General features: G+C 41.0%; 1 protein-coding gene across 1 annotated transcript in view; it reads left to right on the top strand.

The window, feature by feature from the left end:
• Positions 1-714: 714 nt before the first annotated feature.
• Positions 715-14,317, top strand: part of LOC149298038 (transmembrane protease serine 4-like) — a 39,672-nt gene continuing 26,069 nt past the window's right edge. Inside the window, exon 1 of the mRNA XM_089487899.1 lies at positions 715-972. Within this exon, the coding sequence (XP_089344025.1) occupies positions 715-972 (258 nt within the window). The remainder of the gene's footprint in view (positions 973-14,317) is intronic.

Below are 14,317 nucleotides of genomic sequence, written 5' to 3'. Positions count from 1 at the left end.
AGCATATGAAATATCATTGGAGAAAGAGATTCTTGTCAGAAGGAGGGTATCTTCCTCAGGTGTTTCTATTTTCCTTAATTGTGTATTTGTCTCCGCCATATTGGATGGTGGAACGCATGCTTTTGCTTGTGGAACGCATGCGTCCGTCATTTTGTGTGGTGGAACGCACATGTCGGACATCTTGGATGGGGTATCACATGTGTCTGCTGCTTCAGAGCTCAGTGTGGAGACTATCCGGCCGGGAGGCATTGAAGAGAGGGCTCCTGCGTGGGACATGTGTAACAATCCGACGAGAGACGGGTCACCTATGCAGAATAGTGAGCTTCCAGGATGGGTAGCCATGGGACGTATAGTAGAAGCACAGAAGGAAAGTTCCAATAGAATAAACAGGTCACAGTCCGAGGTCGATGCAGGCAGCAAAACATGCAAAGTCCAAAAAGCAATCCGAAGTCAATCCAGGCAGCGATCAGATAGAGTAGTCAGGAACAAAGCAGGAGTCAGGAAACCAGTAAATCAGAATATAATACACTGAGACAGTGATAACGTATGTACCACACAAGGGCCCAGAATAGAGTGAACAGAGGGTTTAAATTTGGTGCCAAACAGCTGAAGCTGCTAATCAGGTATTTGAATGAGGATCCGCCCCCTAGTGTGATGTCACAGTCTCTGTGTGTCCTGGACTCCCAGCCACCATGACAGCATGCTCCTGCGCGTATGTCCGGCAGACCAGCAGCACAAGGGGCAGGACAGGAGCCCCCCAGGACCCCCGCAGCAGACCCCCAGCGGGAACTACCGATGCCACAGCGACCAAGGACGGCGAAGAGCGCAACCCCCGCCGAGAAGCAGTGCAGGACAACCCGATGGTGGGCATCACCGAGGACCCCCCAACCCGAGGCACCTGATGGACCCCAGGTGGCAGCGGACCTCCCGGAGCGGACCCTCCGACGCAAGGTGACAACATGGACGTGCCAGGTAAGTTCTGACCTCAGGTGTAGCAGGCTCGAGGTCCATGACACAGTAACTCTAGACCCCTACACTGCCTTGCTCAATAGAAACCATTCTAACCCTGCTGCTCTCTCCCCAGTGAATAAACTCATAGACGGAATATGCGCAGCTACATGCCTATGCATTGCTAAGAAATGGTTCCCTCGCAATCACAGATCTGGCATATTGTACATATGGAGAAACTCACGGCCTACATGCACAACACTACCAACACATACAGAAAGATGTTGACCCCCTAGATGACCTCCAGATATGTAGATCGAACTTCTGGAAGGGCTGACCTGCTATGAGGTAACTTGCTCATCAGAGCAACACCCGTGAGTCAATGTATCTCCAATTTGTTTTCTTGCCCTTCTTTCTTTGGGTCTTTTTCCCTTTGGGGGGTTGGGGTGGTGGGGGAGTGTTTTTTTTGGAGGTACAGTAAACAAAGAAATATGACATACCAGTCGACTTGTATATCACGTCTGACACACTGTTCCACAATTAACCTGTTTACAAGAGGTAAGTGAATGAATGTATGGCACAATTGTTATATGTTATAGTAGGGAAATGTTGACTGGAAGTTTTGAGTACTGTGTGCTCTCTATTGTGTTGCAGAATAACTCTAGTTTTCTCTTAAATGGCATATTTAAAGCTGGTAATACATATGACTCCACCTTTACATATGTCAAAGTATCCATCCCCTAAATACACTATATGACAAAAAAGTATGTTGTGGACATGTTTCCTAATTATTGAGTTTAGGTCTTCTAGTCACACTCATTACTAACAGGTGTATGAATCAAACAGCCATCTTAATAGACAAATATTGGCATTACAATGGGTTGTCATAGGATGCCACCTTTGCCACATCAGTTCATGAAATTTCTGCCTTGCTATATCTCCCCCAGTCCATTGTAAGTGCTATTATTGTGAACTGGAAGTGTCTAGGAGTAACAGCTCAGCCACAAAGCAGAAGACTACACACACTAGCAAAGCGGGGTTGCCAAATGCTGAAGAACGTAGCTTATAAAAATGGCCTGTCCTCTGTAGCACTACTCACTACAGCCTTCCAAACAGCCTCTAGAAGCAATATCAGTACAAGTGCTGTGTGTGTGTCAGGAGCTTCATGAAATTGGTTTTCATGCCAAAGCAGCTGCACACTAGCGAAGATCACTATGTGCAATGCTAGGAGCCGGCAGGAGTGTAAAGCACCCCGTCACTGGACTCTGGAGCAGTGAAAATGTGTTATCTGGAGTGATGTTTCACTATCTGGAAGGCTGATGGATGCCAGAAGAACACCACCTACCACAATGCATAGTGCCTACTGTAAAGATGGTTTTCAGGGTTTAAACAACTTAGTTCCAACAAAGGGTAATGTTAATGCTACATCATATAAATGCATTTTAGACAATCAAATGCGTCAAATTTTGTGGTACCAGTGTGAGGAAGGCATTTTGTGCACAAACCAAGTTCCGTAAAGACATGGTTTCATGAGTTTTGTGTGAAGGAACTCCATTGTCCTGCATACAGCCCCGACCCCAATCCCATTGAACACCTTTGGGATGCATTTGAATGCCAGAAACTTTTCCAGTAGAGTGGAGGCTTTTGTACCCTCAAAGGAACAAACAACTCCAAATTAATGTCCATGCTTTTGCGATAGGATGTCCAGCTAGCTCATATAGGTGTGAATTTGTCCACATACTTTTGGTCATGTAGTGAATCATGGTGCCCAGCACACTTCCTGAAAAAATATACTGCCTACAAGTTATTGCGATTTGTAGGGAAAAATTGCAATAACTTGTACACAGTATATTCTACAGAAAATGTAGACAAACTACACAAACACCTTAGTGAATCACATTAAAATCTATTAACATTATCAAATACAAATGACTTATAAAGCCATATCTTTAACCACAGCCCTAAAACAAGTGTTCTCGTTGAGAATTTTTAACCTTAGGAGGCATTCTATTATATATGAAGAGGAAATCACCAAAGTGTTGAAAACTTGGGATACATGGCATCCTCATTATGAACATACTAGGCCACTAAAATTAATCACTACAGATAAAGGCTTTTACAATGTTTCATCATATTTTACATACACAACCCTGAGCTCTAGGTGGCACTGTATATTAATCGTTCATTACGAAAGTTCTAAAGAGCACATTTATTTTCTGAGAAACTTGTGTTATATTGATTGTAGTCACTGCCTGACGTTCACAAAAAAATAATTCAGTCACCTTATAATAACTTATTGAGCCTAACTTTAACTTTTGACTTCTGTTTGTCGCTGTAATTGGAACATAGAGCATTTAAGTAGGAGGACTAGATTGTAAGTTTCTCTTGATCTCAGTATATAAGTATGTACTGTATATGTAGGTGAAAGTCCAGACAGCTTTGTTATTGATTGATTGTAACAGCTCAGTCACATAAATATCTGGACTATACCGTATTTGCCCTCTGTGATATGTTTCCCATATTTTACATGCACTCACAGCTGTGTTTAAAGAGGGAAAATATAGGGAATAAATATACATATATAATGATATGTACAGAAGCCTTGCGTATGTATCCATATGCAAGGGACCAATGTCAGAGGGAATAAAGTTGCTAATTGGTCAGGATCAGCAACCTCTCCTAAAACTCAAATAAAAGAGGCAATCTCTGGCAGTAACCACAGGTCTGTGTATGTAAGAGGTCGCTTGGTGTAGCTCCCAGTTTCAATGGTAACGTGTAGACAAAAAGTCAGTGTTGGCTTTCAATTTATAGCCAAAACAATATGCAGGGATCAAACATTGTGACACAACATTTCTGCCTCACTCTGTCAAAGCCCATAAGCTCCTATAGACTACAACTACCAAGGTCCCAAGCAACAATTATGTGCCTCATCAGAGAAAAACCCCACAAAAGTAGCAATAGATGTACAGAAAGGCATAATATATGTTATGCCTAAACTATTAGACACTTCGATGTATTATTCTCCAAAGGCTTGTGTCTGTGGCAGTGTCACTGTAGATAAAAGGGGGTTGATTTGGGATTCTGTTGCTCGATGACTTGTCTGATTGTAAAGTTCACATCCATGAGTTTGACCACAGATATGAGTATTTCCTGTACAGGTGACATCCTAAGGATGTTGCTGAGGTAGTGCATAATACTTCTTTGGAACCTTAGCTTCTATCTAAGCCTCATTCTCTGAATGTCACTGCATTTCCTGTCCAGAAAAGTTGTGGGTTTAGAAAAACTGGCTTTGGTGACAATGAAGCAAAATATGTAATTTTGAGGAAATGTTATTGCTAGACCTCTTGTTCTGCAACATAAAACAAATGTGGCTATGGCCTTAGAACAATGTGAATTTTCTTATTAAGACTCAGTAGTATCTTGCAGGCAATGACTGTAATGCAAATACTTTCTAGGGCCAAGAAGGATTCATCACTCTCCAGAGTCCAATCAACCAGGAATTCCAGTAATTGTGGTGGCATTCTCTTCTTTTGTTTGATCTTTTCGTACAGGCAAAATCTATTTTTGATGGCCCTATGTCCATCTCTTTCCTCTCTCAATAAACTACACTCACCTATACCCAGTTGCATTAGATCATATATCTGGATTTGTGCAGAACTGCATATATATATATATCTTTCCTGGATATTATTACATCACATCCTGCTGTTTAGTGATGTTTATATCTGTGCTCTTTACAAGAAAAAGAAAAAAAATATATTTTACCTTTGTTAAAAAAATATATTCAAAATTGTTTAAAAAATATAAGCCAATAGCTAGACCTTGCCCAAAATCATTTAATCCATTGAATCCTGTAATCTATTCATTGATGTAAGGCTAGGTTTCCACTTGGGTTTTTGTCCTGCGTTTTTTTTCTTGATGAAAAACGCCAAGAAAACTGCCACTGCATTTTCCTGCGTTTTGGCGTTTTTTTCTGGAGTTTTTTCTGGCGTTTTAGCCTTTCTGTGGAAATTGCTTTTTTTGACCTTAGGCAGTTTTTCCAGCCTTTACAAGTTAGAAGTTTCACCCAGCTAAAAGGGATTAGGATAAATGGCAAGTATCTGCCCCCTGATGTCATTTACTTGGTAGAGTTCTACTTAAACGCCCCGGCGGACCCTTTTGTCACTTTTCTGTGGTTTGTAAGGCTAGGTTTCCACTTGGTTTTTTTATGCTAAAAACGCCCATAAAAACGCCAATAGCGCCACCTGGCGTTTTTTTAGTGGAAAAACGCAGCAGCCAGATGTTAGCTGTTTTTCAATAGGAAATCGCAAAATGCCATTTCCACTTGGCGTTTTTCTGTCTGGCGTTTTTTCAGTCCTCTTTGGCGTTTTTCTGCTTTTTTGGGCTCTGTGGCAGTTTTTCAAAATCGCAGCATGTTCACACTCTGGCGTTTTTTCAAGGAAATCTTGGCGTTTTTCTCCAATAGAAGTCTATGGGAGAGAAAAAACGCCATGAAAAAGCCATGTGGGTTTATTGCCTTGGCGTTTTTTATGGCGTTTTTTCCACAGTTACAATGCAGAGGATGGACCCAGTATCTGTGTGTCCTACGAGAAATAGGCTGAAAACAAACAGTTTCACACAAAACAAAGTCCTGGACTGGTTCATATTGAATTTTACACCATTTGGAACAAACATGCCATTACAAACAAACATACCCGACGCATCAACTAGATCCTGCGTGCCAAAAGCAACAGCAAACAATTTGCACCATCATTTGGGGCCAATCTTCCTAGAGGAGCAGACATTCGGAATAAAGCATGCCTTACAAACCACAGAAAAGAGACAAAGGGGTCTACCAAGTAAATGACATCGGGGGCAGATACTTGCCATTTATCCTAATCCCTTTTAGCTGGGTGAAACTGCTAACTTGTAAAGGCTGGAAAAACTGCCTAAGGTCAAAAAAAGCAATTTCCACAGAAAGGCTAAAACGCCAGAAAAAACTCCAGAAAAAAACGCCAAAACGCAGGAAAATGCAGTGGCAGTTTTCTTGGCGTTTTTCATCAAGAAAAAAAACGCAGGACAAAAACCCAAGTGGAAACCTAGCCTAAGGCCTGCTTTATTCCGAATGTCTGCTCCTCTAGGAAGATTGGCCCCAAATGATGGTGCAAATTGTTTGCTGTTGCTTTTGGCACGCAGGATCCAGTCGGGCATGTTTGTTTGTAATGGCATGTTTGTTCCAAATGGCGTAAAATTCAATATGAACTTTGTTTTGTGTGAAACTGTTTGTTTCCAGCCTATTTCTCGTAGGACACACAGATACTGGGTCCATCCTCTGCGTTGTAACTGTGGAAAAAACGCCAAGGCAATAAACCCACATGGCTTTTTCATGGCGTTTTTTCTCTCCCATAGACTTCTATTGGAGAAAAACGCCAAGATTTCCTTGCAAAAACGCCAGAGTGTCAACATGCTGCGATTTTGAAAAACTGCCACAGAGCCCAAAAAAGCAGAAAAACGCCAAAGAGGACTGAAAAAACGCCAAACAAAAAAACGCCAAGTGGATATGGCATTCTGCGATTTCCTATTGAAGAACAGCTAACATCTGGCTGCTGCGTTTTTTCACAAAAAAAAGCCAGGTGGCGCTATTGGCGTTTTTATGGGCGTTTTTAGCTAAAAAAAACCAAGTGGAAACCTAGCCTATTACTTCAGAAAAACTGCAGTAATTTTTTCGTAAGGGAAGATTCATATTGAGTTAAAAAAGGATGCCTCACAGGGCCCTAAAATAAGCCCAATAAAGCCACCACTTGACGTATTCTCGATAGAACCTGTTTGACAGTAGGGGCTGGTTAAACTACTATCACATACTTATGCCCCGCTGAGCTGTATGAATAATGCTGTAATACTGGGCATGAGCTACACCCATTTACCCTCCCATTGTATGCTATAAGGTCTAAATGACAGATCCAGATTTAAAACTAATCACTACTAGGTAGCAGTGGAAAAAAGATAATTAGGTTTTCTTTGGGACTGACTTCAGGAACCCATCAGACTAACCAAGTGCCATAATAAATAAAAGACTAAGTGAGCTTTTCGATTTACAATAGTGCACAGATGAGGGCTCAGGTGTCAGGACTGATGTTTTATGTCAGACAAGATTCGTTTGAAACTTTAATCTGGAAAAAGGTGAAAACTAAAATTACATTTGTTAAGTAACTAAATTTTTTAATTAAAATCCAAGGATTATTATTGTTCCAACAAGTTTTTTTCAAAAGAAGCAGGAAGTATACTATACACTGTCTATACTGGAATGAACGCAAATGTCCTTGTGGTAAACAAAGTGTAATCAGAAAGAAACTTGTTTTGTCTGAGATATAAACGTACCTTTTATGGCAAGACCGGAGGCTCATATTTCCTTAACTATTTCTTTACTTATTACTAAAAATAGAAACAACAGTGAACCAATCACAATACAGATAAAACAATATAGCTGACAGTAGCTCCCTCCATCTTTTTCTTTCATTTTTTATTATATTTTTTCTATCCATAATTTCAATCATCATTTCAATTTCAGATTGTATATTTGTTTTCATACATGTCTTTATTTCTTATTTACTTTGTTTGGTGCAGTTTCGCTGCTTCTTCTGTCTGTTTCTCTTCGTTGTGGCAGCCATCTTGGTGGCTCCGCTCTTTAGTGTCAGTTCGCGTTGGACATCTTTGTAGTCCTGTGTTAGTTCGAGTCAGCCGTCTTTGTAGCCCTAGTTTACCGTTTTAGGTTTTTGACAGCGGAATCCTTGCGAGAGTTCTATTGTGACTATTCTATTGTAAGGAATGGTGTGATTTGTTTCTACAATTTGCAGCTTTCATTTCTTCTACTTAATTGTGGATTTCTCCGTTTTTTTTCTTCTAGTTATTATCACTGTGAGCCTGTGATTGTTTTATTCATTTATTATTTACAAAAAAGGGTGAGCCCCTGCTTTATAGTCACTAAATTATTTCTGTTTGTTATTCAGGGTGAGCCCCTGTATATTTACTGGTGCTAATGAATATTTGTTGCTGTTACTGATTGGCCCTCTTTTCTTTGCCTTTATTGGCAGTTGTCATATTTGAATTTCTCTATATAAGTGTATAGGGTGAACCCATATTTCTGCAATACCTATGGCTGAGGATCTTAATCCTTCACAGGAATTTTTATTGTCATGGCTGCAAACAAAATTTGCTTCCTCTATGAAAACATTTATGTCCAAGATAACTCAATATGTGCCACAATCTGTACAGCTTCAGGGTACAGCACCATTAGATTCTGCCCCTGTGCAGATTTTAACTACTTGATGACAACTGACGGTCCAAGCACGTCACGTGAAAACAAACGGTTAATGACAATTGACATGCCAGGACTGTCATGACTTCAAACAGGTGCAGAAAGCGATCTACGTTCGCTTTCTGCACCCAAACCGTGTTGCTGTAATGCCTCCATTTCGAGGCGTTCAGCAACACCGAGATCAGCATCAGGGGCATGGAAAGAGTTAAAATACAAAGTGTCTAGTTTTCAAATATATGGTTTTATTGGGCACACTGAATTGGCCGGGGTCAAAGATGTACCAAATAAGGCATGGGCAGTGGCTCACCAAATAAAGTTGAAAAATGTGCAAGCCCCAAAACAGCCAGGCAACCCCATGCATGGGTGGTATCACTGTACCCATGTTACTGAACACATATTGGGTGTTGTGTGACAGTGACATATGCCAGGACCTGTTAATTCATACATGATGTAAAATATGTGTGAAAAAAACATAAACAATGTGTATGTATAAAAGGGGGCATCAATTCGGGGGATAAAAATATAATTTTGCCCCTTTATAAATCAATAGTAAGACCACACCTTGAATATGCTGTGCAATTTTGGATGCCTATTCTAAAGAAGGATTTTATAGCACTGGAAAAAATGCAGAGACGTGCTACAAAATTAATAAAAGGGATGGAACACTTTCAAGAAAGGTTAATTAATTTAAATCTGTTTAGTTTAGAAAAGGCACTTCAGAGGGGATATGATAGCATTATATAAATATTTTCAGGGGCCAATACAAACCATTGTCTGGAAACCTATTTGTAAACAGGACTATGAAATGACACGTGGGTCACGCATTTAGACTGGAAGAAAGGAGATCTAGTCTAAGGCAAAGGAAAGGGTTTTTTTACAGTAAGGACAATAAGGGTATGGAATTATCTGCCTGCTGAGGTAGTTTTATCAGAGTCTGTACAGACATTTAAACAACAATTTGATGTATACTTGCAAGAACATAATATTCAGGGATATAATTTTTAAATTATGGGGAAACAGCTTCTTGATCCAAAGGGGAGATCTAACTGGCATTCTGGTGTCAAGAAATTATTTTTTTCCCCTAGTTTGCACAAAATTGGCTCACAACTGGGGTTTTTTTTGCCTTCTTTTGGATCAACAGCAAGAAATAAACAGATATGGAAAAGGCTGAACTTGATGGATGCTTGTCCTTTTCAGCCTATTTAACTATGTAACTAACTAACTAACTATGACTACCACAAAGTTTGACAAAGACTGTTGGTAGAATCAGTGCACGGAAAGAGTTAAAATAATAGCATTTGAAATACCCTGGAGTGTCTAGTCTTCAAAAATATATGGTTTGATGGGATAAATTGCATTGGCCAGGCTCAAAGATACCCGAAATAGCACAACAATTACCATAAATCACATTCCTATCATGCCCAGGTTCCAGCATGTACTGGGTGCCTGGGCATGATAGGTTTGTGATTACTGTTAGCAATATATATATATATATATATATATATATATATAATTGCTAATGTTTTTCAAGATGTGTAGGGGGGGTCATTTTTGGCCAAGTGAATGTTGAATTTTTGTTTTTGGTCCCAAATTTTCATTGCGGTGCATCCATACTATATAGTATATAAAGTGTATAAAGTCAGACACTGAAGTGGTAGGCCTACACCACATCAATTTTTAGCTAAGTATATAGCGATAGGGGTTATGCTGCATTATTGTCAATGTCTGGCTCAATGTATAGTGATAGGGATTATGGTGTACCCCCGTCAATGTTTGCCTCAGTATATAGTGATAGGTGTTATGCTGTACCCCCATCAATGTTTGCCTCAGTATATAGTGATAGGTGTTATGCTGTACCCCCGTCAATGTTTGCCTCAGTATATAGTGATAGGTGTTATGCTGTACCACCGTCAGTGCGTGCCTCAGTATATAGTGAAAGGTGTTATGCTGTAACCGCGTCAATGTTTGCCTTGGTATATAGCATATAGTTATGCTGTACTGCCGTCAGTGCTTGCCTCGGTATATAATGATAACAGTTATGCTGTACAACCGTCAATGTTTGCCTCAGTATATAATGATAACAGTTATCCTATAACACCGTCAATGTTTGCCTCAATATATAATAATAGCAGTTATGCAGTACCAACATCAATGTCTGCCTCAGTATGTAATGAGAACAGTTATGCTGTACCACCGTTAATGTTTGCCTCAGTATATAATGATAGCAGTTATGCTGTACCACCGTCAATGTCTGCCTCAGTATATAGTGATAGGTGTTATGCTCAACCCCCCGTCAATGTCTGCTTCAGTATACAATGATAACAGTTATGGTGTACACCTATCAATGTTTGCCTAATGATAGAAGCTATGCAGTTTTAAAGTGTGTGTGGGGGGGCACATACAGGATCCACCCCAGGTGCCAAATACTCCAGGTACGCCCCTGCCGCAGCTTACTGCTCTGGAGCTCACACACTGTGCAAGCAAGTTCTCTTTTTCCCGCTCAAGTTCTTGCTTCCCCTGGGCGGGAAAAGAGAGTTTCCTCACACAGCGTCGGGGCACCACAGCAGCAATCTGCGGACCCACGTTAGGAGGCGGTTGGGCTGCATAGACGTCTGCGCGGCCCCAGTGCTGCTCTTGAATTCTCAAGAGATGTGAGGGGTGGGGGAAAAGTGAATGGGTGAATTAATGAATGAGTGAGTGTTTAGGGGCAGAAATTGGACAGGCAGGCTGTTTGGTGGCGGCAGAGGTGGCACAGGCAGACTGTTTGGTGGGGCAGAGTTGGAACAGGCAGGCAGGCTGTTTCATGGGCAGTGGTGGCACAGGCAGGCTGTTTTAGGGGCAGAGGCCTACTATGTAAATGTCTGGTTTCGTGTTCAGTGATAGGGGTTATGCTGCACTACCGTCAATGTATGGCTCAGTATAAAGTGATGGGAGTTATGCTATACGATATCTGTTCAGTAAATATAATTTATGTAAGCTTATTTAGTTATAGGTTAATAATTTATTTTTTCAGATTTCTAGTTTTTTTCCAGTTGACATACAGTTTACAAATTTGTGAAATAAATATTCTTGCCAACATTCATTTTTTGTGTGTGTGTGGGGGTACCACATACAGGATCTGCCCCAGGTGGCAAATATTCTAGGTACGCCCCTGGCTAGATGTCTTCATCCTTACCTAGCTGTTACAGCTATTCATCGTTTCTGCTAGTTCTCAGCTTTTACTATCGTACTCGAGACCTTTTCATCCTGTCTCTGCTCCTACTTTAGCCAGATGGATTGGATGGTTATTGTCTTTAGCAGGTGTAGATAGGCATTTTGGTGTACATTCGGTTAGAAGTGTGTCAGCTTCTACTGCTTTTCTTTTGGGTAGTTCTTTAACTGACATTCTTAAAGCGGCTGATTGGTCTTGAGCCTCGACTTTTCGTGAGTTTCATTGCAAACCATTATGTTCTGCTATTCCCTCTTTAGTGTTTAGATGTTAAAATTGCAAATATGAGCCTCCTGTCTTGCCATAAAACTACACAATTATTCTAGACTTGATGACTGAATAATTGGAATTTTTAATAAAGACAGGAGGCGAATATTTCCCTCCCTCCCTTAAGGTTATATATTACTTAGGATGGTTTGGTGTCAATCTTACTTTGTGACAATATGCATTATAGCAGGGGTGTCCAAGTTTTTTCTGCAGTGGGCCACTTCATCAGAATTGTATAGGTGCGAGGGCCGCACTCATTTTTCACTGTGGTAAAATATGGCCTTTAATGAAATATGCAGATTAAAATAAAGTAAGTGACACAAAACCTTTGCTGTTCCTCTCACTGATTTCTGGGCCTAGAAAGTTTTGTGACTACAAATTCAGGACTCAGGATAATTAAAAATGAAATAGTTCTATTTATTCTAGGGATGCACCAAAATGAAAAATCTGGACCAAAACATTCACGGTTCACTTAGCCAAAACCGAAAATGACCCCCCACCTTTAAAAATAATAATAAAAACTCACATTTTTAATAAAAGTAGGTAACACACCACAAAAACAATTAGCAATATGACTTGGCAGGATAGGAGTGTGATTGCTAACAGCAATCACAGTCCCATCATGCTTAGATTCCAGCACTTACACATCCAACCAGTAAATGCTGGAACCTAGGCATGATGGGACTGTGATTGCTGTTAGCAATAACACTCCTATCATGCCAAGTCAGCCAGTACATGCTGGTACAGGGTGGCTGTAAGTGATGTGCAGACCCCATACTGCTGGCAGCATCAATGCACAAGGGGGGCAGCTAGCCACTAGTTTCCAGCACTTACACATCCATACACACTCATTCATTCATATAGTCATTCATTCACAGATTCATTCCCTCAATCACGCATACTCATTCAAACACCCTCCCCACCCCCTTACCTGCACTGCAGCTCCTCGATGTCGCTCACAGACTTCAGCAGGGGGGCGCGGCCTCCCTCTGTGTTCTCTGCTCCAGTCCTGCTTCCTCTGTGCAGAACCAGAGTCATGTGATGTCACGTGAACTCTACTGGGTTCCGCTTCCTCTATGCAGTACAAAAGACCCTCCCACAGGTAAGTAGCAGGGCTCTTGTTGTAGCAGGGCTTGAGGTGCGGCCCGCGTAAGATCGGTTGCCCTTGCTGCTGATCTTACGCGGGCCGCACCTCGAGGTCTCGCGGGCCGCATGTTGGACGCCCCTGCATTATAGAGTTTTTATTATCTATATATATTTCAAGTGTACTTTATATTTTGCTGTCACAAATTCTCTTATTTTTCAGTGTGAAATCCTCTTCAAAAGGATTTCGTGGTCCAGTTTCCTGTTTGGCTGGATGATGTAGTGCTCTGTTGGCAACTTTCCTATTCATGTTCCAGTTCGTTTTCGCAGGCTGCAGAAAGAGGAAGATGGAGGGAGCTACTGTCAGCTATTTTGTTTTATCTGTATTGTGATTGGTTCAATGTTGTTTCTATTTTTATCCTTTACTGCTATGGTGAGTAAAGGAAGAGTTAAGCAAATATTCGCCTTCTGTCTTTATTCAAATTCCAATTATTCGGTCATCAAGTCCCCTTCTTTGATCAAATTATATTATAATCATTTAAACACATATTCTGTATTCTGAAGCCATTGTTTTGAAATAGATACAATAGAATGAATGTTTAATATTGCTGACCAAGCTGGAACATTATTAGTTTTGTGTACTCTGGATGCTGGCCCTGTAAAACTACATTTTCTGTTTACACAGCTTTTCATTGTTTAGAAGGCAGAAGACAAACAAAGGTTTGGCTCTTTTAGAATTGTCCTATTGTGCTATTGTATTTTTATTTAACGTCTTCACACGACGTACCATAAATAAATCCTTTTGCCCTTCATGACAGACCATGCCATCAGGAAACAGTGGGCTTTAAACCCTTTGTCACTACAGTACATTGTAGAAAAAGGTTCCCATTGCAGGGGACTGCCTCACACATGAGAAAGTTAACGGGAACCTTCACTGAGGTCCCGGCATCGGATGTCCATACATAGATCAGCTGGCTGCCATGCTTAAGGGAATCAGACACTAAACCATGCCCCTCCTATCAAAACAACCACCCCCTAAGAAGTGAAATAATAGGAAAAAGAAATACAACCACACATTTTATGGTGTGAGCGTGATTGGAGTTGTAGGCCACAAAAGCAAATGCAGTCAAGAAAACTAGTAATCTTGTGGAAATGTCATTAGATTCTGTTTGTAAAGTACTTTTAAGGTTTTTAAGTCTACGTAAAGCACAGCCCTGGAGGGAGAGAAATGGACGCAGGGGCCCATGACTGGGGGGGCCTGGGCTGCCCTTCCTCTCCTCCTCCACTTTCACCTTTTGAACTGTATAAAGTTACTAATTGCCCAGCTATATGTAAATCTGCAGATTAGGGGGTCACTCGGGGTTGGTCAGCAGCCCCCTGGTGCCCCCCCCCCCATGATATGGGCTATAAATTTGGCTCCCTACAGGGTAGGGCATTATTCCTTACTGCCGTTTGCCTGAAAATATTCCCTCCCACCCTCCCCTTTTTTTTGTGTTTGTTTCTATGGTGTAGGTTTT

The sequence above is a fragment of the Sceloporus occidentalis genome, unplaced genomic scaffold (assembly GCF_023333645.1).
Source record: "Sceloporus occidentalis isolate IW3139 unplaced genomic scaffold, rSceOcc1.0.p SCAF_35, whole genome shotgun sequence".
Classification (NCBI taxonomy): Eukaryota; Metazoa; Chordata; class Lepidosauria; order Squamata; family Phrynosomatidae; genus Sceloporus; species Sceloporus occidentalis.
This window is presented reverse-complemented; position numbering and strand designations above follow the sequence as displayed.